Raw genomic sequence first — 25,762 nt, 5'->3', positions numbered from 1 at the left:
AAACTTTACTTTGAAGGCCATTCAAATGACCACTCATTACAGAATATCCATCGTATGTCTGGGCAATTAATTTATCCCCACACTTATATTTATCCATTATTTCAGTCACGTGACTAAAAAGAGCTCCTGCAGTTTCATCGGCGCTCATGTCATGAAATCCAAGAAATCTTTCAATGACTTTTTTCTGTGAGGCTGAAAAAAAAACGTAACATTGTTGACACCTGAGATTTTTTGCTAATGTCTGATGTTGCATCGACCATGATAGCCACAAAGTCTGTGTTTTGAATTTCATTGTAGATTTCATCTCTCAGAACATCCGAAACTGAATTTATTAAATCATTTTGAATGCCTGCCGAAGTACCGCGAAAAACTCTAGAATTTAATAAATGTTCTTTTAATGAGGGATCGAACTCGGAACTTGCAATAAGGAATTCCATGTAATTGCCCTTATTTAGAGAGGCTGCATTTTCCTCATGGCCTCGGAATGGCAGTTCTTGCTTTGCTAAATAGCAGACGGCGTTAATCAACCTCTTTAATATTTCCCTGTTCTCTTTTACTTTTTCATTGTGTAGCTCTATTTCAGCTTTTCGTTGAGTATCCAAAAGAACGTCACTTCTAGTAGGGGTGGCAACAAAACTATTAAATTTAAGGAAACTATAAAGATGCAATTCACACTCGCTGTGTTTTCTCACTGCAGTATTGAGATGATTCAAATCCGCATACCCTTGATAATTCCCAACAACTTTTTTTAGTCGAGAATAATAAACATGTCTCACACCCGCAAAGCCAGTCTCAAATTTCATAGAGTTCTTTTCGAAAATTTCTCTCAAAATCTTTTCCAGCACCACTTTTTCCTTTAACACATGTTGACATCGTGAGATTCGGACATGGTCGACCATTGTCAATCACTTGTTTCTTCTCTGAATACGAAAGCCAAGAAAATTAATTATTTAAATATTTTTGCACAACACTTTCACTATTCTCCATCTTAAAATAATCACATCACTTCACACCACACGTTTAAAAAATAATGCACAACAACCACGAGCAAAACAACGCGGAACGCGGGATGAATGAAAGCCAAAACGTTGGAAACAAATACAACGCCTTGAGAAGCTAACCATGGTGGTGGGTGGCAGGGTGCGCATGCGCGGTCATCCTATGTTTTGGCAGTGGTAAGACGTTGTATTTCCTCTCCAACGCCCTGGCAGTGCGGGACCAATCTGCCTGCCTGACAACCACTGCGCGCTGCGCCGCGTTCGAAAACTACCGGGCGCTCGAGACTGACAATTGAAGAAAAGCGCTCAAAATCATAATTTATAAAAGTACAGATACTTTCTTCTTTATTTCATTTTCCTTTGGTCGTTGACACACGACTTACACACCCAGAGAAATCGCCACTGACGAACATGCACGATGATTTTACTATAATGTAACAGTGCAAGGATAAAAGTGATTTATTTATATAATCGATTTATGTTTGTGGTACTGGTGAACTTGAGTGACAATCTACAGACTTCTGAACGAAAATAATAACAGAAACGCTGACCAAAGTCAACAGGATATTGTTGACAGGATCATATAAGAGAAGAAGAAGAAGTACTAAACGCTCCAAAATTTGAATTATTAAATTTTTATCTATACATAGTTGATAAATTGCCTCGCGAGTCATAAATATTGAATGGTACCATTTTTAAATATCTTATTAAAATGATTCGGTGATGCGATTTAATTATGCAATATTGATTCACACATTTGATTACTTGAAACTTTTTCTAACAACGTTTGATAGGTTTTACGCGTGTCAACACTGATTTGTTAATTCAGCTAATGTATTTACGAATTGATTATATTTCATAAGGCTTGATTATAATGACTACATTACTAAAATCTGCGTTCTCGAATAATTCACTGTCTTTACTAGTGCTTCGAAATAAAACGTTTCTACAAAGTACTTCAGTAACATACTCTTTGAGGTAAGTTCATGTGTGAATATTTGTAAATCTAGAAATTTGGCTCCATACTGTACATATTTTCTAGGGATGAGCAGAATATTGTATTATGCACTCGAACTAAACATAGAGTGAATCGTAAGAACTTTGATTATTGAAGTTGTAGTTGAATATTCAGGAGTTAGGACTTGAGAATAAACTTGAGTGTATTGCCTAACTCTACACTTTGTATGTTTTTCGTTCTTTGATTGATTGATCGGTGTTTTAAGACCACTTTATCGAACAGTAAGGCTAATCGGGACTGGACCTACAGTTTAAAGGGGGATCCGAACCAGTACTATGTACCTCCACCGGGTATCGAACCCGGGACCCTTTGATTTCAAGGCGACGACACTACCACAGCGCTATGGAGGTGTGTTTTCGTGTTCTTCCAGCGGCAATTCAGTGGAATGCTTATTGGTTACAAGCTGATGTAGGCTAGTCAAATCAATCATCATTCATCCAACATATGTCTATTACCCTAGACAAAAAAAGCGACGTACAATAACCCCTAAAAATTACATCGCCATGAAGAAAATGAATGGCGAAGCGAAGGTCTGACATGAATAGTTTTTTGATTGATTGAGTTGGTGTTTGTAGTCCACTTTATGCACAGTAAGGAATCGGGACTTTACCTACAGTTTAAAGTGGTATCCGAACCACTATGTGGCTCCACCGGGTGACGACGCTACCACTGCGCCATTGGGGAGGCCCATGAATAGTTTGTGTGGGAGAAGGGGGTATATTCATGGTGGAAAGGTCTAGCCAATCGAAGGTGCCTAGACCTACCTCCCCTCCCATCTCGGCGTCGTCACTACGGCAAGGCTGAAAAAGCCCCTTGTGCCACTATCTTAAACCATTCATAATTATCAACATCTGAGAAAGATAAAAATTACGCTTTGGAAGTTCTATCCAACACCCCCAGAGCTGTCTCCAGCTCAGTATTAAATCGTTAATTACACAAGAGTAACTAGATCTCCCCATGAACCAGGGAGGGGCAAGAAAGGTATTTTTTCCGGGGGGCAAATATGGCATATTTTCCACAGTAATAGTGTTGTTCCCTCCAAAAACATTGCTTAAATTTGAATTTATCATGTTCGTGCAATAATTAACACATATTATTGTGGATGAAATGAAATTATATGTGTGAAATATATCATTTTTGGTTGACTTTCATTTTCCAGGTGGGCCACGGCCCCCCTTGCCCCCCCTTCCGGACGCCCATGGATCCCCCCCGCTTTTGTTATCTCAAGAGGCAATCCCCCTAAGTGATCACCACACGCAGGGGGAGCCCCTCCTGAAATGTTGAGAAAATCAAGGTTTTCAAATGAAACCAGGTAAGACATCGGAAAAAGCAAATGGCATTTGATTACCATTTTTGTCTTTCAACAACTTTAAAAACGAAAGTTAAAAACGATAAATGCAAAATATTTTATAGTTTATCCCGCCTCTGCTTAGAAAGGAGCTGTAATGCCCACTTTTACAATTCCATGCCTCTACCGAGAACCTGAGATTAATCATTTTCATGCAATGTTAAACAATATTTAAAAGCAATAAAATATTTCGAAAATACCTTTATGTTTTTTTAAAAAAAGATATCTTTACTTTAGTCCTTTTAAAAAACACTCCTGATTCGAATGCACGTTCTCTAGACAGATCGGAAGTATAAGGTCCTGTTCGGTTGCACGTGTCGCATGTCCATACCACAGGTTAACAGCCGTAAACTACAACAGTAATAAAGCATACAGGGTGTTCCTGTAAACGTACCCAGAATCTTCCAGGTGAGTCCAGTGTTCCACATCAGACATCATCCCAAAGTGTCCCTGCGCAGGGGTTTATCCAAAATTTTAGAAGGGTGGGATGTAAGCATGGGCGTCGGGAGGGGGTGTCAAACCGATCCGTCGACCCCCTCCCCGTGGAAATGAGCATCGTTCATTTCAAGTTACAAATAGTGTTGGGCGATATATTGAAAAGTCCTGACGATATCAACTAGACGATACATCATCACGATTTTTTGCGATATTTTGGCGATATATCGTCACGATATTTTGCGATATACAGGGTGTATCAGAAGTCCCTTACCACCCCTTGTAAAATCTGTCTTTAGTGTTGCCCACGGGACGAGACGGGACAGGCTTTTAAAAATTCGAGACGAGACGAGATTGATCATGTGTCCTGAGAACAAACGAATATTTTCGAGACGAGACAGCATTTCACAGCATTTCCACGAGACGAGACAGGCCAAAGTCTCGTCTCGTCTCGTGGGCAACACTATCTGTCTTGAAAGTGATGTTTACCTGTTTGTTGCAGGTACTGAACCATGCCGTTAACAACTGAGGAATGCATCCAGATCGTCAAGCTGTGGGGTGGGAGAAGTGCCCGTGCAGTGGCTGCCGATTTCAACCTGCGTCATCCAGAACGTCACCCTGTGTCACATGTTGCAGTGGCACAATTATTAACCAAATTCGAGGAGAAGAGCACGGTCTTGGACAAACCGCGTAGTGGATGACCGCGGACAGTCACGGATGAGCAACAGCTACGACAGTGCTGGCCTCCTTCTCGACGTCACCGCAGCGAGGCACACGTCGTATAGCAATGCAATGTGCTGTGAGTCACAGTTCAGTGTACAGAGTGCACAAGTGGCATCCGTATAAGGTACAAATGCAGCAACACCTCTCCGAGGATGATCCAGATCGCTGCGTGCAGTTTTGTGAGTGGGCTATCGCGCAATTACGGCTAAATCCAAACGTCGCTATGCAGATACTCCATTCCGATGAAGCAAACTTCTACGTAAATAGGGAGGTGAATAGGCAAAACATGCGCTATTGGTCGCATGACAACCCCGCATGGACAGATCCCTCCAAAATGACCGGTGCAAGCAAAATTATGGTGTGGGCAGGCATATGGGGAACACGGATAATCGGTCCTTTTTTCATTCAAGGAAATTTAAATGCGGAACGATATCTGGGGATGCTACAGGAACAGATACTGCCAGCTCTGATTTCGGAAGATGTTACATTTCCCAGGTTTTTTCAACAAGATGGTGCGGCTCCCCATTATGGCGTCCAGGTGCGTCAGTACCTGGATGAACAATTTCCTGCCGCATGGATTGGTCGACGTGGGTCAGTTGAATGGCCTGCCCGATCACCAGACCTAACTCCAATGGACTTCTACCTTTGGGGACACGTTAAGGCTATGGTGTATGGTGTGAAAATTCATGATCTTCGTCATCTGCAACAACGTATCATAACTGCCTTTGAGCAAATTTCACCAGATACCTTGCTCGGTGTCCACAGACATTGAGAGAAGCGTCTGCACACGTGCATTGCCCAGCACAGACAACATGTGGAGCACATTCTGTAACAGGTAAACATCACTTTCAGTTGCCAATAACTTTTCACCAAATGAAGTTACATGAAATCTGATTTCAGATTTGACATCCTGACGAAATTCTAGCCTACGGTCATGTATCACATGACCCACCTATCATTTTAAATAAAGAAGTTGAATTCAAGATGGCGGAACCAAGATGGCGGCTGTCCCCGTGACATTTTGTTATTTTTATTATTCTTTTCTACTGTTATACATTCCAATGTAAAATGGTTAACGCTGTATTTGGAATTCTTGTTAAATAAATAAATAAATAAATAAATAAATACTCCAAAAGGTGTCCCCCATAGGCCTATTTTGTATCGCCCATATCAAATTCCATGAAAATGCATCACTGCGGATTTTACAAGGGGTGGTAAGGGACTTCTGATACACCCTGTATATTGAGGAGACGATATATCGCCGATATCACGATAAGGAAAAAATATCGTATCGTCTATGACGTTATATCGCGATATCAACTGTCCGATATTGTCCATCTCTACTACAAATAAGTAACAGTAAATTACTTATTGTGAGTAACAGGAATAAAGTTCAGGTACTTAGTATTCGAACAGAATAATTAAAGATAAACCTGTGTTACATCGAAAAAATGTAGGATAAAATAGAAACACAGGTTATAGTATTTTCATATTCTACCATTTAATCATAATATATGGTTCCACAGTTTCCAAAATCACGAAAACTAGTTTTTCATGAGAGAGGTGAGTGGTCACACGCACAACACAAACTTTTCTAAAATTTTCCCTAACTTTTAAATCTTTTCCTTGCTTTCCCTTGAGAGAGGTGTGTAAAAGTTAATAACAAAATGGAATAACTATGTAGTTTAGTACACTAATTGTACAAAATGTTAAAAGGTAATGAGAAATAACTGACACAACAACAGCAACTACTACTATACTACTATTACTGCTACTGCTGCTGTTATTATTATTATTATTATTATTATAAAAGTTTTGTCAATGGCCTGACCCCCTACAAAAATTTCTGGTGATGTCCATGGGTAAGTGTAAATTTAGAGACAAAATGACCATAAATTAGGCCTTTGTAAAAATTTTGGGAGTGCTAGAGGTGTGTTGGGTGTACGTATATGTATAAATCACTGCTCCTCCAAGTTGCAGAACTGATCAAAGGATCAAGTGCTCGCCAACACAATAGCGTTAGTCGACCAAGCAAGATAACTACATGTTTCTCTGTGATTAAGAAATAGTTAACAAATATTGTCCCATCTTAATATAAGTACTCAGAGTGATATTTGAAAAATATTCCAGAATCTACCGTTGAAACACTGGGATAGTATATAAATTATATTTATAGTTCACACCCAAGTGGCAAAAATTGACAAGCAGAGGGGGTTGCAGTAGCCGGATTGGGAATTCTCCTCATCCCCCTTCAAATACTACCCTATGTATACCTTTAGTTAGTGATCTCAGAACTTATATTATTTTTATTCTTGTATCTAAGACAAAGTGCAGCACTTGATTTTCTTCATAGAAAATTACCATTTAAAGTTGAAAAGTAAATATGTAGACCATTGACAAATGTTCCTTCAAGAAAGTTCCAGGGAACAAAATATAATATCTATTTGTTTTTCTGTCATGAGCCAAACTATAAGAAATGTATCCACTACAATAAATAATAGAATAGGAATTTGAACAGAATTTAATTTCAGTTTTTATAGTTTTTAATTGTTTTTATTGTTTTTATGAGCAACATGTTTCTAAAATTAAGAATTTCGCCTATCTTTGTAGTATTGGACGGAGAGGTGCAAAGAGATGGTATCCTGATGAAGAATTTATACAACAGTTCGAAGGACGTTTGATGTATTATCATGATAAATTGCCTCCAGAATGCAAGGTGAAGCCTCCTTGGAATTCTAAGGTTTATCCTGTCGAGAAGAAGATAAGGAATATGATTATCAATTTTGGGCCTGCACATCCCGCTGCGCATGGCGTACTTCGTTTAGTCCTTCACTTAGATGGAGAGGTAACTGCTTTGGATATTATGTATTGTCTCACTTGGTGCTACCATTGCCATTAGTAAAACGTGCTACGCAAATAGTTGTTATTCTTATTCTTATTATATTATATCATTACATTACTATTATTACTACTACTACTTATGTTTTTTAAAATTACATACATTTGTAATGTACAGATTCTGTATATCTATATACAATTTGCATAACTGTATACTTAAGATTAATTCATGTCAGGTTTGCCCACAGGGGGGATTAATGATGTGCCTGCATCATGGGAATTTTTTGGGGGACAACATTTTATAGTTTAGCTACCAATTCCATATATCTTCACACAAAAAAATGAGGGGGAGGTGGTTTCGTTTGAGTGACTTGTTATTGATTTTTAGTTTTGGTTATTATGTACAGTTGTTCTACCTGCCTGTGGTGATTGCGGCGATAGGGTTGAAATGAAACACCACCTCTTATGCCTTTAGAATCGGTTTGGAAAGGGAGGAGGACGTGCTGTTCGCATTAATACCAGGTTAATCAAGCAGACAAACTTTTAAGAATAATGTTCAGCACACTAACAATTTTAAAAGTGGTGCAAAATTAGGAAATTATCAATACGTTTGCTGCAACAACTTTGCAACGTCAGAAGTTATCATCATTTATGTAAAATGTTACTTCAATTAATGTCAAAACTCAAAGTAATATACAATATACACTGCTTATATATATCTGTATTATATTGTTCCGCAAATTTTGGCTGACCAAAAAAATTGAGTAAATAATTCAGCATGGGGGGAGGGGGAGGAATCTTCTACCTTTTAGGGGGAGTGCATTAGGCCTTGGGGGGATGGGCACCCCTGATTCATGTAAGACAAATAGTTGTTTTTTATATTTAATTAGTGTCAAATAGACTGTAAGCCTAATTGTAACCCTATTTTAAATAATAATAATAATAATAATAATAGTTGCTGTAACTTACAGCCTGTTAAGGCACAGAAAACAATACTTTTTGTTATAAAATATTTCTACATTTTCACCATTCGAATTACAGGCAGTGATTGCTGCCACTACAGTTTTAAGCAATCCGATTGGCTGACATGTCCGATTGTTTGATGTGACATCATTAGTGAGGTTACGTTAGGTTAGGGTGGGTGTGGTTTGATAGATGAAGAAGAAGAAGAAAGACTGTTGTGGTACTAATTCCAACCCGAATTACATTCACTCTTTCCAGAAATCTTAGCCCATGGTACTAAGTTTGAACATGCTTCATCCACATTATAAATGTTAAACCTTGTTACCACCTATGGTATGTGTGGGTGTATGTGGGCTATTTGGATTTGATTCTCCATGCAAGAGATCTGAGGCAGAATATTCCCATCAATGGCAGCGGTGCCAACTTTTCAAAAACATTGGATGAGCTCAAACACTTGAATTATAAGTTCACAAAAAATCTCATAAATCCTCCCTTCCATGTATAATCATGGAGTGCTTGTTGAAATCAATAAATAATAGTTTTTTTTAAAAAAAGATAAGTTAAGATGCATTGTTGGGAGGCATTAATATCATAACACATGGAAGGGAGAATATTTGATTGATTGAGTTGGTGTTTAAGTCCACTTTGTGCACAGTAAGGCTAATCGGGACTGGACCTACAGTTTAAAGTGGGAACCGGGCCACTACACCGGGAATCGAACCCGGGACCACTTGATTACAAGGCGACGACGCTGCCGAGAATATTTGAGATTTGTAAACTTATATATAATATGTTATACAATATTTACATGAATCATGATGATGATGATGATAATAATGATAATACCACAATAAATTATTTGGTGAGCTTGGGCACATATAAATTGGAGCCACTGATCATTGGTGTCTGTATAGGTGGGCATGGAGCTCACCCAATGTGTCATACATGAGTCCTGGGGACACGGTGGAGTGTAGAGACAACAGGAGCATTAGGATATCCCCTCTATCTTGATCAATATCAAGAATATGTAGAGCCATACCATCAAACTTTCCAGTATGCAGGGGTGGGATAACTTTCTGGGGCACCGTCACATTTAATATATCCTGAAATACTTTACAAGAAACATATATTCGAGCTAAAAGAGCTTTAACTTATCTTGTTTTGATTGTTTGCCAGGCAGAGGTAAGGGGGCTGAAATGGTCAGCCAGGGTGCATCGCATCCACCCCCTTGTTCCCTCCAGTGTCAGCACTGGCTACTTCACATGCATATTTATAAATTCACTTTATCTATAAATATAATATTTAGTATGTGATAATAATGGTAAATAAATAAATAATACAATAACAAGTTTCATTTTACTTGTTGCATTTTGTAAGTTTATTAATAGTTTCTACCTTTCTGCTTATAGACTGTGGTTAGAGCAGACCCTCATATTGGTCTGTTGCATAGGGGAACAGAAAAGCTAATGGAATACAAAACATATAATCAGAATCTTCCGTACTTTGATCGCTTAGATTATGTTTCCATGATGGTCAATGAGCTTGCATACTGCCTTGCCGTGGAGAAATTACTAAACATTGATGTGCCGCCAAGAGCAAAGTATATTAGAAGTGAGTATTGATCTACCATAATAATAGAAATTGTCTTCTGCCTTCTTTCGAACACTTCGGGTTGCTGACTGTAGGATTATAAAATCAGTTCTGATTGTTTAGTCTTCATCTTCTTCTTCTTCGAGGTTCAGTCTAGGGCTACTCAGACATGGCTACAAAAGAAATAGAATAAACCAGTGGTTCCCAAGTGTGCACTGCGGTGCCCTAGGGTGCTGAGGCTGGCTTACAGAGGCACTGCGAAAAGTTCCAAAAATGACAGACACTTGCTTGTTAGCCTACACATAATTTTAGATATAATTGTTCTAAGTCTATACTTATTTAGTACTTTTTACTTATAAAATGTTTCTGAATTTGAAATGTGTGTTCATTTTTTAACTTAAGACAAGCAACCTGCCCACACTAACACAGCATTGCAAGTGTTAGATAGGCCTACATTCTGACTTGGGCACAGTGGAAAAATTTTAAAACACTAAGGGCACAATGAAATGAAAAAGTTTGGAACCCTTTGAGTAAATGATAGTTTCTCTTCATTATACTACGTGTTAGTTTTTTATTTTTATTTTAGTTATTTTCCATCACTTTTCTGCCTGGCTAATCATAATGATGAGGATGAGTAATGATGTGTTAAATTGATGAAGGGACACTTACAAAGAACACCCATTCCCAGGCCAGGATTCGAACCTTGGACCCCTGGTATCGTAGCATGCTGTGATAACCATTCTGCTACTGAGATTCGGCTACTCCATGTTAGTATCCACTGAATTGATTTCCTGCCCACAAGAAACTGTGAGTGACAAATAGTATAGTATTGCTGCACTGCCTCTTCTCCACATTAACACATGAGACCAGGGGTGAAGAGAGTTATCCCGATATTTCAATTTGAGAGGGTGTAAGGATGACTTTAGTGGAATGTAAATATAAATTTAGCCCTCAAACAACTATACATCAAGCATTTGTGAAAAATTTTAGGGGCCGTTCTGGAATGTTTTGTAAGTGGACTGTTATTGAGGTGTTGGTAAATTACTGTGTGAAACAAAGTCAATAAATTATATCCCTCTTATTGATGTGACGTGGGTCGTGGAACATGCTTTTTCTTCCTTTCTGGTATGTATATGCAGTGCCAAGGGGAACATGTGCTGTCTAGGGGGTGGATGGTCAGCTGGTGAGTCAAGCACATAATGGACTCGCCATCAAGGTGTCTATTCAAGCAAACAGTCACAATTATATGGAAAATTAGGGAGTGGTATCTTCTAGCTTCCATTACCCCTTCCGTATATACACATTCTTCAATATGTATATCATTCCATTTATATTCAGACGATTCAAACTTTAAAGTATCATTATTTCTCTTGCAGTCTACGGTTGTTACAAACATAAAAACACGTTTTTTTGTTATGACGTTTCAGGAGAACACACGCTCCCTTCATCAGATTTTTTTTTTATCTAAAACATATGAAGGCTTGAGGGGCACAGCGAATTTTGGGAGTTTGCACAAACTCTCCCACCTTTCCACACGGTGTCATTCATCGTATCATACAAAATTAGGAGAATGAAAAACCTATTTCCATCTCACTGTTTTATTGTATTGATGGGTATTAAACAAGGGCTTATATAGTGTGTCCGGACCCACCGGAAAATCACTCTATTAGAAGAATTCCAGCTTCTGTGGCACAACAGTTTTCTCACTTTTATTTTTTCTTCTCTGTCGTTCAGACTAATTTACACATAAACATGATTTTGTACAGCAGATTCAAAGCAATTACACATAATTTATTCATTTCCAATGTGTAACCAATTTATTCTGCGACCACGAAGGTGTAACTACAACAAGGCTAATGAATACAATGTGTGTCTTAATAATAAGTAATTTGCTGGAACACGAAGTGAGATAGTTCAATTACATAGGAAATAAACCTGCCATAGTTACTGGGAACTTTCGTTGGCTTGAAAATACTTTATTTTTTAGAGAGAATAATTGGTTAATAAAGGTAATAAGATTTCTCTACACTAAATTTCTAAGTGAGAGTATTAGGAGAGGCAACTGCCCCCACGTGCGCACGCCTACACTTGTGGTTAGGACTTTGCAAACTCTTCTTTTCCACCTTTGCAGGAACCAAAAAGGATTTAATTTCATTTGATTTGATTTTTGTTATTTTTTGCCACTTTTGGCTAATTTCAACGATGAGGATTAATGATAATATTCACAATTATGAATATGATGAAATTGACGAAGGGACACTCACAAAGAACACCCATGGCCTAGTCAAGATTTGAACTCGGGACTTCTGGCGTGGCTACGCCACGGAGGTCAGTTCAAGAAAAGAAATAAACAGTGTAACAATGCATTTATTTTATCGTGAATTAACACATATAATTTTTCATTCCACCAGCAATGCTCAGTGAACTGACCCGTTTGTTTAGCCACTGCCTGTCGCTGGCAACTCATATATTGGACGTTGGAGCACTCACCCCGCTCTTTTGGCTCTTCGAAGAGAGGGAGAAGATGATGGAATTATTTGAGCGGGTTTCAGGTGCTCGCATGCATGCTGCATACTTCCGGCCTGGAGGAGTATCACAGGTGAGCGTAATTCATGTGCGCTATTTTTATGGGATACAAAACTCTTTGATTTTGTCCCTCCCCCAGCCCCAAGTTCGCTTCTCACACTCCTCTCCCCCCATGATTAGGTTCCAAGTTACGCAAATGAGTGCAGTATTAGAGACCTGGGTTGTACCGTAAGGTTGAATCATGTTTTCAGCTTACAAGAAATTTATTATACATAAGATATATAAACTATTTGAATGCCTACATAGCTGAATGATTAGTGCTATCATTATTCTTGCTTGAAGCAGTCATGGGTTCCATGTCTGGTTAGTGTTATCATGAGGATCATTAAGATATAATGTGTGTACACACCAACATGTGCCCTTTTTGATTATTTTTAGAGTTTTATATTTTAAGTCCACTTTATGCATAGATAGGGTAATATAATCAGGGACAGGACCTACGGTTTAAAGTGGGATCCAAACATCTATCTGCCTCCACCGATTATTACCCTTTGATTACAAGGTAATGATGTTACCACTAAGAAACATGTATGTTATTTTCTATGTGTACGTACATGTCTTCTTGATGTGAAGTAGTTTCTTTATTTTTTGTCCAATATTTATCATACCTTCTAGTTTTTGTACATTTGATAGTTGAAGACTAAAATTGGTAAACGCTGTAAGTGCCACAATAATTCAAACACTGTTTTCCACATTAAACTGTGAAATGTGCCTTGCTTTATAATGTGGTAAACGTGAAATGTGGCTCTCTAAGTAGTTGAAAGGGCATGTAAAGAGGTCACTAGTGTGCACGTTCTTACGGGCTGATGTGTGGAACGATGCAATTTCCCATCACTTTCACTTTTGGCACTTACAACGTTTACCACTTTTAGTCCTCAGTTGTTGGTGGGTCTGAAAAATATTTGGTTACTCAATACCTGTATCTACATTCTATACACAGGTGTATATTTTTCTTTCTAACAGGATCTGCCCCTAGGTTGGTTGGATGATTTGTATGACCATATGGACAAATTTCCTGAAGTAATAATTGATCAATTAGAAGATGTAGTAACAAACAACAGGATATGGAAGATGAGGACAGTTGATATAGGCATTGTATCTGCTGAAGATGCCCTCAACTATGGTTTCAGGTAACTGAATAATTAGATAAATTTATACTTTTCAATTTACTTGAAAATCTTATTGTATATACGACCGTGCTTCAAGTGAAAAATTTTAGCTGGGGAAATATTTGGTCGAGCCTTGGTTTTAGTTGGGGGACACTCTTTTGGTTTAACATGGTGACAATGAGACATCTGGGGGAATGCTTTTCGAAAATTATGCTATCTGGGTGATACATTCCCCTGCATCCTCCCTCACTTCGAGCACTGATTTACGATATAGAAACTTAACATTTTAGTAAACAGTTTAACATGTAATTTCTGTTAGTTATGAGAAGCAATTAATTACGATAACTTTGAAGACGAACAGGTTTTCTTCTTGAAAGCTAACATCACTCTCATCTTCAGGGAATGAATATGTTTGAATCTCTGAGGATGATAATAATGTTAGCTCTTGAAAGCTTGGAAGCCTATCTGGAAATCACCTGGCTGATATCCAGAGAGAAACTCTTCATCATTCATCACCAGGAAGGCTTTAAGAATTATTTAACTACTATTTTTTTTTTTTTTTTGCAATTCTTAGTTAATGTGATGTAGAATCACAGGTTATTGAAGAAATTAGGTCATTGTTTCTAATGTAAAGAATTTCTTATTTTAATTTAGTGGATTAATGTTGAGAGGGTCTGGAATCAAGTGGGATTTGAGAAAGATGCAACCTTATGATGCATATAGTGAGCTGGAATTTGATGTTCCTGTAGGATTAAAAGGTGATTGCTATGATAGGTAAGTGCTACATACTACATACATATTTCCATATATTCATTAGTTTTTATTTGATTTACTACAATGTTACTGTTGACCTTCATGGTGGCATGGTTAGCACAGCATGCTACAGTGCCAGGGACCCCAGGTTTGAGTCCCTGTATGGGGTGTTCTTTGTTAGTGTATTTTAATCAAGTTCATATCATCATTTATCCTAATCATCGCAATTAGCCAAAAGTTGAGAAAAGCGATGTTAAATATCAAAAATGAAATTAAAAAGAAAATCAAACTACAAAGTGACTATACCGTGTCCCAGCTAACTGTGGAGCAAGGCTGCACATATCGTCAGAGAAGCGAGGGAAATCTATTGGCCAGAGTGAAGCAGTAGATGCTGATGGGAAGGCTGGTAACTTCAGTCGCTTTTCCCCACTCCACGCAATTTCATTCCTCTCGCGTGTTCATTGGTGGAGCCGTCTAGCATCACTACTTGCGCAGACACTTGTTTTCATTTGCCTGCTCCACAGTTAGCTGGGACGGAGTATAGGTTTATAAATGAAAGGTATGTATAAAAGGAGTGGTGTGAACAAGACTTTCAAAATTGCATCTTTCTTATTTAGCAATCGACTTTAGACTAATTGTGATTATGTAGATGAAGGATGAGCAGAGGAATGGCAAGATTACAAGTGTGCCTCTCAATATTCATCAAGGCATCTACCATGACTTTGGTCAGTGTGGATGTAACTGTAATGAGGGCTTATTTATCAGTCATATTTTGTCATCTTTCCTTGCATTTACTTTACATATTACCTGGAGTAATGTGTACATGCTTTGTTTGGTTAAAGTTTGGTAAAATATGGAGGGCTCATCAACCATCCTCGGTACGCCATTATACAGCAGCTGAAAGCTCATGAGTCTTGAAATTTTATACTGTTATATTAATTTAGATTTGTTTTATTTGTAGTTATTATATATGTATTATTTGCATTACTAGTTACATATGCAACTGTAAATATGTAAATTAATTATTATCTAATTTATTAAATAAATTACAGTACACAATGGTGTAAGTCACACAACTTCATGGCAAATTATTAAAGTTATAATTTATGTAATGTAGGTCCTTATACAGGGTGTATCATAAGTAATAGCGCAAACTGACACAGTTGAAAGTACACAGTAATAGAAGCAAAAAGTCTCAGTAAACGTGGGTCCGCAAACGAGCCATTTTCGAGATAATTGTGAATGTGTGGTTACAAGCCACCAATGACTTCATTGTTTGTAAACGTTATCCTAGTTGGTAAAATGCTAATAATACAGTAAGAAAAGTCATTGGAGATCTCATTGCTTTTATTGAACATTCTACTTACTTTAACAAACGTTAGTATGTTACATGTTACAATTACTGTACACTCGATACCTGTTAAAGGAGATGTTCAAAGTGTCGTCCTTGCATCTGGATGCAATACTATACGCGATTCTGCATTGAGTTTTGAATTCTTTTGAACACCCCCAGTTTATTTCGGAATTGGTCACAAGCATGTACAATTCTCTGTACTGATTGTATCCATCCTGTTTGATTACAATGCCACCTCTCGGAAATGTTCTGTTTTTGTAAACAAAGAGCAAACCTCGGAACGCGCAAGGAGTAAAGCACTCGGTGTTTACAAAATGCAATCAGTGATGGCTTCTAACCACACGTTCGCACTTTACCAACTAGGATGACAAACAATGAAGTCAGTGGCAGCATGTAACCACACATTTGCAATTATCTTTAAAACAGCTTGTTTGCGGATCCATGTTTACTCAGACTTTTTTGCTTCTATTATCGTGTACTTTCAACTGTGTCAGTTGGCACTATTACTTATGTTACACCCTGTATACTGAATGTTAATGCCAACAGTGCAAAAAAACTGCTTGCAAATATATACTCACATATGCACGCACATTAAAAATCTTTACAGGTACTTGTGTCGAGTGGAAGAAATGCGACAGTCTATACATATGATCCAACAGTGTATGAACAAGATGCCTTGTGGGGAGATAAAGACAGATGATGCTAAGATATCCCCACCATCAAGGGGTGAAATGAAGGTATGTAAATAATATTATTTATGCCATTATAATGGTTACACCAAAGAAAGACAAAGAAAGTTAATTTTCTGTTTTTTAAAATCATAATTCTCTCTTGTTAATATATACCTCACATTATTTTGACTACAACCAAAGATTGCAAATTGTAAATTTCGAAGGTAATTACCAGTTTCACTGCAAAAATAGATTTGGTGTTAAGAATCAAATTATATCCTTTTATCAGCAGCTGAATTTTTGTAGATAGTAAAATGAACCAAATAGTTTATAAAAATCAAATTGTGAAATAATGATAATTAATTATTTTTCATGTGATTTGTTAGCACCTTTTCTTACATTTGACTTTTTCCAGTGTAAATAGAATCCAATACTGTATGGGAAAGATTACAATATTCTAGTTATTCTATATCTTTTATACAGACACTGAGTTTGGCAGATTTTCTAGTTTGTCAGAGTAAAAGAATATGGATTATAAATGTATGATGCATGAATTTGCTAACTTTGTTCAAAAACATATTGAGAAATTTCACAGTATTTAATTTAATTTAATATAATGATATTTTCCACGTAGACTTCCATGGAGTCACTGATCCATCATTTCAAGCTGTTCAGTGAGGGCTATAAAGTACCTCCAGGAGCAACGTACACTGCAGTTGAGCACCCTAGAGGTAGGTAGTTTGGTTATTTTACGTCACTTTTTCTATATCTTGGATTAATGGTGATGGAGATGAAGGGTTATCTGATTAAATTGTGATAGGACAAGTATAATGATATATCCATTCCTGACCAAACCTGGAATCTCTGGCTCTGTAGTGTGTTACGCTAACAATTCCACCATAGAGACCGGCATGAAACCATGCAATGAACTTGATATGTATTAAGTTTCCTCCCTTCCAGGACCTGCTACTTGTCATTACGGTTACTGTATGCAGTAGTATAACATGTAATTATATCAGCTATATCAGCATGTTATGGCATTTGGAAGTAACTTAGTAATTTACTCATTGAGTTAGAAATTGTATGGGTTTGTCCACTTTTATGCACAAATAGACAAATTGAGACTGAACCTACAGTCTAAAATATACTATGAACCAATATGAGCCTCCATCAGATATCAAACCCAGGATATCATCAATTACAAGCAATGATATTACCACTACGCCATTGGGAATAAATTGTGTGAATATTGTAATTTAGAACTATAGAGTTATTGTGGAGGCTAAACAGATAGATAGTTCGATTCATGATCTTAATTCCATAGATCCGAGTCCCTAGGATGTGGATTTCCTATCATGATGGTTCTATCATCTGTTCTATCTATCATCATTCATCCTATCTTTAATTTATATGAGCAAAAACAAATCTTAAATAACACAACATTTAAAAAAAATACAATAATACTGCAGATAAACAATTGGCCTTAACAGAAAGAAAACCAATGTAGAATAAGAAAGATGCAAAATTCTTTTTTGCACAAAATCGTGACTGTCCTAGAATAGAACAGCTTTTAATTTATTACAGAGTAAAGTTCAGCCTTGGGCTAAACAGTCTTCATTGGGTGAGTTATACCTAGCATTCTTTCTGCTAGCATTCTTTCTGTTCACATTGGCATTCGCTGCATGAAGATAGAAGACAGCTTAAGTCCACAGAAATATTGAGCAAAAACAATTGTTATAGCTGAGAAACACAAACAAAACACAATCAGTGCTTTGACCAGTTATTATTTAAAATGAATCTGTGGAATATCATTAGTTATAGAATAGAAACCAAAAATCCTTGTAAAATTTTCACCAATTTATGGACGTGATCATACATGCAACCTTAGCAAATGTAGCTTGGTTAAGACATTGTGGAAAAAACCCATAAAAAAATAATATCATAATTATGATGTATTTCTCTTTCATTCTTCTTTTATGCTTGTAGTCATGGGTGTAACTTGGGACTTAACTTTGGGGGGCAGGTACGAACTTGAAGCTTAATTTTTGGGGGGGGCAGAGTTGAAAAGAAGGTATATGGTGGCACAGTTCTCTCCACTGAGCACTCTGTCATCTGTGGACTGATGATGCAAACCACATGTTTCGAGTTTCGTGCAAGCATGGTGATTGGATCTTTCGAAAGGGCAAGTAAATAATGTCAATGAGCTTTTCAAGCCCTTAGAGGGCAAATTCTTTTCTCGCAAATTCTTTCGTCTTGCCCTCTGCTTCCTGTGTGTCGATTGCTTTTCCTACACAGATAATGTAAAGTACACAAAAGTTGATTTATAACACTGCTTTTTCAAACATGGAGGTTCATATCAAGCTGAAAACAATTATTTACATGAAAATATCAACCATTCTTTTTACTCATTTCCTGTAGAGTAAAATTAAAATGTGTACAACACAGGTCATGGACATCTGGAGGATTTAACGTAAGGAAGTGTAAGCAGGATATTTTTTTTTCCAGGGAAAGGCAAACATGGCATATTTCCCCCCATAAAGAAAACACCCATTCACTATGGTTATCACCAGTGGCGCAACCACAAGGGGGACATTGTCCCTACCAACATTCGAGGGAAGTTAATTTTAGGGGGCAAGGGAGGCCAAACATTGACGGCGAAGGGCACCTGCAGAGGGGGCACAGAGGAGAATTGCCCCGTCGATTTAAAATTTTATGCAAATAAAAGTACATTTCATAAAACTTTCTTCCCCGTTTCGCTCGCAAACCCTGCCTTTCTCAGTTTCGTCAAGTTCAGACAGTAGCTAGGTGGCAGAGCGAGTCTGCCATGGGTGCCGAATGATCTAAATGAAAAGAAGTTGTGAAAGAGAGAATGCCTTGGTGCCCCATGATATTATTTGCACCCTATTAGGGGCAAATAGCGGAGGGGGGGTCAAACTTCGATGGCCAAAGTCACCCGCAGGGTGTGCACAGAGGAGCAATTGCCCCCTTCGATTTCAAATCTTATGCATAACATTTTGCAAAATTGTCTTGCTCGCTTCACTCGCAAAGCCTGCTTGTCTCAGTAACATCAGGTTCAGAGCCATAGCTAGGGGGCGGCGGGAGTTGGCCATGGCATCCAGTGAAATTATTTGTGCCCTATTAGATCAATATTGTTTTCAATTGCAAAAATTGTATATAAAAATTTTCTACCTCGCTTCACTCGCAATTTGATTGTTTTCTGTAATGTGATGTATTTAAACAATATGTGTTGTATATATGTATTGAATAAAATTTGAATACGTACAAAATTAATGTTAGCATGTTGCATATGTATTTTCTTATTTTATGTCACTCTATGTTGCATATTTGTAAAACATATGTTTTAAATGAAAGTTATGTATCTTATATGTACAAAAAGAATTATCTTGGGAATGCATTTATCATTCATTTTCTGCCATTCAAAAATACATTTTGTGTCTTTATTTTCCATTATTAGCTAATGTGAAAGTGACTGTGTTGAAAAAATATTTCAAATCGTTTGTTCCAAATAAATGCTTTAGTACCAACTTCTAGCCCCTCTTTGTGTAGTTTATGGGGATAATAACGTCTTTGATACTACTACTACCACCACTAGTAGTAATAATAATAATAATAATAATAATAATGCCATTATTATTATAATTGTTGTTGTTGTTGTTATTATTATTATTATTGTTGTTGTTGTTGTTGTTGTTGTTGTTGTTGGTACGTTTATCCTGGTACTTGCCCCCAGGCCCGTAGCTAGAGGGGGCAGTTGCCCCCCCTGAGAGCCTGCTCTGCCCCCCCTGTGAAAAATACAGAACACATTCCTACCTGGAATTCTCACTAATCTTTACAATTATATCATGTGTTACTCTAGCAACATTGCAAAGACACTTATTGATTTTGTGATTTATTAGGGTGTATGGGATTCGTATAATGTCGTATCAGGATTGGGGGGAAAAATTCCTTTCCAGATTAAACTTCGGGAAATGATTTCACAATTTTCAGTATCTAGAACAGTTGTGACATTTTGAGTAGTATTGTATTAAAGGTGCCTAATGTGTTTGGATGTTTATCTTGGATGTGTTGCTATGAACTTTGAATTGCTTAAATTTTTGTTTCCCAAGTCCTATCTTTTGGTAATAGTGTGGTAGAGAGAGGGAGTGGATATTTAATTTTTGTTACTTTGCGTTGCTTTTCTGCTACTTCTAGCTAATCGCAACAATGAAGGATGACGTGAAATTGATGAAGAGACACTCATAAACAGTGCCGCAACTACAGGGGGCAGACAGAAGTCCATTCTAGGCGAAGCAAACATTGAAGTAAAACGAACAAGACTAGGAGAAACTAAGAATAGCAGGACAATTGGATACTCATGTTGGAATTAGTTTTTACATGTTTCTTGCACTTTTCCACAAGACTGCCAAGGGCACTTGCAAGTGGCACAGAGGGGCAATTGACCCCCTCGATTCCAAATTTTATACAAATAAAGAAACATTTCATAAAATTTTCTTGCTCGCTTCGCTCGCAATCTCTGGTCTTCTTATAGTATAGTGGCTATGGGTCGGCAGGGGTCGGACCTGGGAGCCAAAGATCTATATGAAAAAAAAAAATGTTAAAGAGAATGCCATGGCGCCCTGTGAAATTATTGCACCCTATTAAAACAATTTGTCCTCCTCTGTAGCCGAGCGGGTTAAGGCGTTCACTCGTCTTGAGATCGTTCGCTGCGGGACGGCGTAGGTTCGAATCCAGCTCTGGTCGGAATTTATTCGGCCTACAAATAGGGCCGGTGGCAACCCACCATCGTGAGGAAATTGGGGAGCTCCGAATGAGTGAGCGTAATCCGGTCGCGAAGTCCTACAATGGCTGGGCGTCGGTCGGGCTGACCACCCGTCCCCCTAGTCTGGCTGCAGATCTCCACGCCCCCTTGGTGGCTCGCGTGGGAGGGAGGCCAGCAGTCGGTAGGTAAGCCTTGGCCTGATATTGGGCTGTTGCGCTATTGGATTATTATTATTATATTATTAAAACAATTTATTTCTATGACACTTAATATGAAATATTAATGATGATACTGTAATCCGAGAAGTCATTGATCAATCAAGGGATTCCTATTGGTTTGTCAGGTTTCAAAAAATGTATTTCAACTATAATATAATACAATTCACACAATATTTTGCAAAATGGTTAACGTAACCAGTAGGCAAACGTTGTCTGTAGTGATGCAAGTCTCTCCCCTTTGAAAGAAATAGAGTCCGTGGTGGACTAAGGGACCCCTATTTTAATGTTTTAGCAAGTACAAAAGAAATGTATTAGCTACAAATTTTTACACAATTCATCAAAGTGTAGGTAATATGTAACCATTATTATTTAATTAATTCTATTTTTCTTGCATAACACAACACAATGGTGTTGTTGGATTCTCGTTAGATTCCTTTGTGCGTAAAAATCTTGCATACTGGAAACTAGAGCGAATCATTATGAAGCATGATTTATAAAGGGCTCCCTTAATCAGTTCTGCAGAGAGGCCCAAAGTTGTTGGTGCATCTTAATCATCTATTAACATTATCGACTTGTAAATATCAAGCAGATACAGACCCTATTAGCCTATTTATGTTAAACTTTATATTCTTTGGCAATCTGGAAAGGTCATTATCGAAATATTGTAATTTCATGTTGCTCGAAGTTCTTTTGTTCGTTGCAGTTTCAAGATATCATCCCTTTTCTGTTACTTATCTCTTTTTGGGGGAAGGGGCAAGTGCCTCTGTGTACCCTGTTATATGTGCCAATCCGACATAATATATTAAAAAATTGCCCCCTCTAGGATTGACTTCGCCCCCCTACAAAGAATTCCTGGCTACGGGCCTGCTTGCCCCTCCATAGACAAAAAATCATGGTTGCACGTCTGGTTATCACTCTCCTGCAACATCCTTACAGTAATTAAACTAAGTCACTGTGTCTGAAATGAAATTATATGTATGAAATATATAAATTGAGGTTGGCATTCATGTTCCCTGCCTTCTGGACGTCCATGCACATGGCAGTCATGAGACAAAAGTATTTTTTTCTATCATAAGAATGTTTCATTTGTTCATTGGTGAACAATTGTTTGCAATTATAAAGAAGAGTGCAAGCTACTTCTCACATGTCCTTAACAATTGAAATGCTTAGTTCTAATCTGTTTCATTTTTCCAATACCTCTTGTTAAGCAAACATCTGTTGCCATGTTGTCTTATTGTCTGTGCATAGAATATAGATTATATTTGTTTGCATGTAGACACACATTGCTGCTTTTGAGGCACATGTTCGATTTGTAAAAAATAATCTCATAATCTCTCCCATTTTACAGGTGAATTTGGAGTTTATTTGATATCTGATGGAAGTAGCAGACCTTATAGATGCAAGATCAGATCTGCATGTTTTGCTCATTTGGCAGGAATAGAAATGATGGGGAAACATCTCATGTTGGCGGACATAGTTGCCATAATAGGTAAGAGGGGAAAAGTTCATGAAGTCAATATGTAGTATTTAGAGATGAACATGCAAATTTCACTGTTTCATTTGCTTCCAGTAAATATGTTTCCTAGTGATTTCCCCTTACAACACTCCTCTAAAATCTTCCAATGTTTTCCAGCATACCTCAAAAGCTCAGTTAATGGTTGACTTGGTGATAAATTTACCCCTAATGTAATGATCTGGCACCCCCAGATTAAATGTTCTGGACAAGCCACTGTTTCCTGATAATGTTTCCCATTCTGGATTGATTAGTAGCTGATCACAATGGTTCACACATGATTGATTGAATGAATTTATTTTACTTCACTTTTGTGCCACTTTTGGCTAATTGTGAAGATGAGGATGAGTGATGACATGATGAAACTGATCAAGGGACACACACAAGGAGCACCCATACCCAGGCCAGGATTCAAACCTGTTTCATCATCGAATATATTTCTTTATGAATCCCTTTGTTATCCTATTTTACATGAAAATTCTTTGTGGAATATTTACAAATTCTTTTTTAAAAATATAGAAGGGGTGGATATTTTCATTCCTATTCAGGGAAGACACCCTAAGGGACAACAGATTCCTTAGCTAGGCAGCCCTCCCATCTACCACACACACCCTACCGAGTAGACAAGAAACAAATATAACATAGTCAAATCTATATTTATAATTACATATATATTAATAACGTATAATAATATAGGGTAATTATATAACAACATGTTAATTTATAATTCTGCTCAAATCTATATTTTGCATTAAAATATTTAAATAGTACCAATGTTACTCTTCCTATTCAAAGGTGTCAAATCAGGGAAATAGGGGGGGGGGGTGCTGTGATACAGCTGTTGTGTTATGCTTCACCAAAGCTCTTAAACAAGACTGTTGTTCTTCAAGATCCTTCTTTTTCCTTATTTGAGAATCGCCACAAGCACAGAATGCTACCTACTTGAAAGCTTACAGATAGGAAACAAGTCAAAATAGAGTGATGTGAGGAATATTACATCTAAAAATTCCACTATGCAACACCAGGAGTTCAACAGTGAGTTCCAATATAGTGCCATGCTATATCGAAAGTTCTCATATTTCCACACATTCTAATTCTTGAGATACTCAGTATGTGATAAACAGAGTGTGATACTCATCACGAGCAGAATCTCTATTCACTGTGCTTAAATGCAAGTTACGTTACTTCACAACAAGTCTTGGAATGTAACTATTACTGTTTTTAATTGTGTCATTCTTTGTTGAAGTATATTAATTATAACAGTAATTCTAAAGTTAAAGGTTCTCAGTACAACAATAGTTTGCAACCTTTTCTGTAAAAACTATAATTTAAATGATTTTTACTTTCACTAATAACATATTGGCAGTATCATATGAAAATTAACTTCTTATTTATTTACAGGCAGTGTGGATATTGTTTTTGGGGACATTGATCGTTAATAGAAAACTCCACTTTAGAATATATGTTTGGTTTCTGTCAATATTTAAGATGGTTAGAAGAATGATTACCGCTAATGTTATATTGTTTGAAATTTCTTGAATTTATGAAGAATCGTAATATTATGAACATAATATGGATTTATTTTTTTGTTTCTTGTTACAATAATAGAGCGAGTGAGAGTTTCATAAAAAGTGGCACCTTGTTTTCAAGATAAACTTTGAAATGTATTTTTAATAAATAAAGTGAAAAGTGTATATTTTTGTCTGATTTTGATATTTTTCTACAGCACTCAGCTGACACTTATTGGTTGTGTCAGTATATGTTTTGATATCAGGAAAGCAAATTGAAGTCTGATATTAAATGACATTGTTAATTTTGAAGTTTTGTAATTGTGTTTCAATAAAACTAATGTGTATGTTCAGAAATGTATAATATCTTTAGGTGAAACAATGGAATGCTATTCTCCAACTTTATACACTACACACATACTTTCAGTGTTATTTTTGCATTACATTTTCCGATTACATTGAAAACATGAATATGTTTATGATGTACAAATTCTAATGTTAGAGATCAATCAAGTGGATGACAATCTGTGTTTGGCAGATGACACTGAAATTGGATAGATCATGATTGGGTGAGTGACATTTACTTTATTGCATGCAAAGATATATTAGGTCAGTCAAAAAGTAAATGCAATCATTTTTTTTTCACAGCAACAATAGAAACTTACAATGATATCATTTTCCAACATAGTCCCCTGCACTTCAATACACTTGGTCCAACGTTCCACAAGCTTTCCGCTGCCCTGAGATAAAAAGGTTTTCGGTTGAGCAGCAAGCCACGAATGCACCGCTTCCTTCACCTGTTGATCTGTGTCGAATCGACGGCCTCTTAAAGCATCTTTAAGTGGACCGAACAGATGATAATCTGACGGGGTGAGATCGGGACTGTATGCAGGATGCTCTAACACCTCGAAGCCCAGATTCAGAAGAGTTTGAGCGGTGTTGGCGATTGCTCTCAGGTTCGATGTGATGGATCCATGTTTCATCTCCAGTGATGGTTCGTTTCAAAAAGGCTTCACCTTCGTTAGCATGTCTGTCCAATAATTGCTGACAGATTCTCACACGATTTTGCTTGTTCTCATCACTGAGTTCTTTAGGGACCCATCTCGCACAGACTTTATGAAAGTTGAGCCTGTTATGGATAATTGCATATGCAGAACCATGACTAACGTGCATATGGTTTGCCACTTCATCAACAGTCACTCATCAGTTATTCAGAACCAGCTCACGGACTTGCTCAATGTTGTCATCAGTAGTGGATGTGGCTAGACGACCTGCTCTTTCCTCGTCCTTCACACTTGTTCCACCGCTTTTGAACTTTTCGCAGCGGTAAAACATTGTCTCCGTATTGTGCAAATAT

The 25,762-nt window shown here is 37.4% G+C and overlaps 1 protein-coding gene across 1 annotated transcript; it reads left to right on the top strand.

The window, feature by feature from the left end:
* The first annotated feature begins 1,725 nt into the window (after positions 1 to 1,725).
* LOC145987300 (NADH-ubiquinone oxidoreductase 49 kDa subunit-like) lies at positions 1,726 to 24,604 on the top strand. Its single transcript, XM_083121815.1, has 10 exons — positions 1,726 to 1,976; positions 7,133 to 7,367; positions 9,733 to 9,934; positions 12,325 to 12,512; positions 13,463 to 13,629; positions 14,263 to 14,382; positions 16,323 to 16,452; positions 17,021 to 17,117; positions 22,733 to 22,873; positions 24,299 to 24,604. The coding sequence occupies exons 1-10, from the start codon at positions 1,873 to 1,875 to the stop codon at positions 24,334 to 24,336; spliced, it is 1,422 nt and encodes a 473-aa protein (XP_082977941.1). The 5' UTR covers positions 1,726 to 1,872; the 3' UTR covers positions 24,337 to 24,604.
* The last annotated feature ends 1,158 nt before the right edge of the window (positions 24,605 to 25,762 follow it).

The sequence above is a fragment of the Lepisma saccharinum genome, chromosome 4 (genome assembly GCF_977018435.1).
Source record: "Lepisma saccharinum chromosome 4, izLepSacc3.1, whole genome shotgun sequence".
NCBI lineage: Eukaryota > Metazoa > Arthropoda > Insecta > Zygentoma > Lepismatidae > Lepisma > Lepisma saccharinum.
The sequence above is the reverse complement of the archived record's forward strand: the minus strand, read 5'-3'. Positions and strand labels throughout refer to the sequence as shown.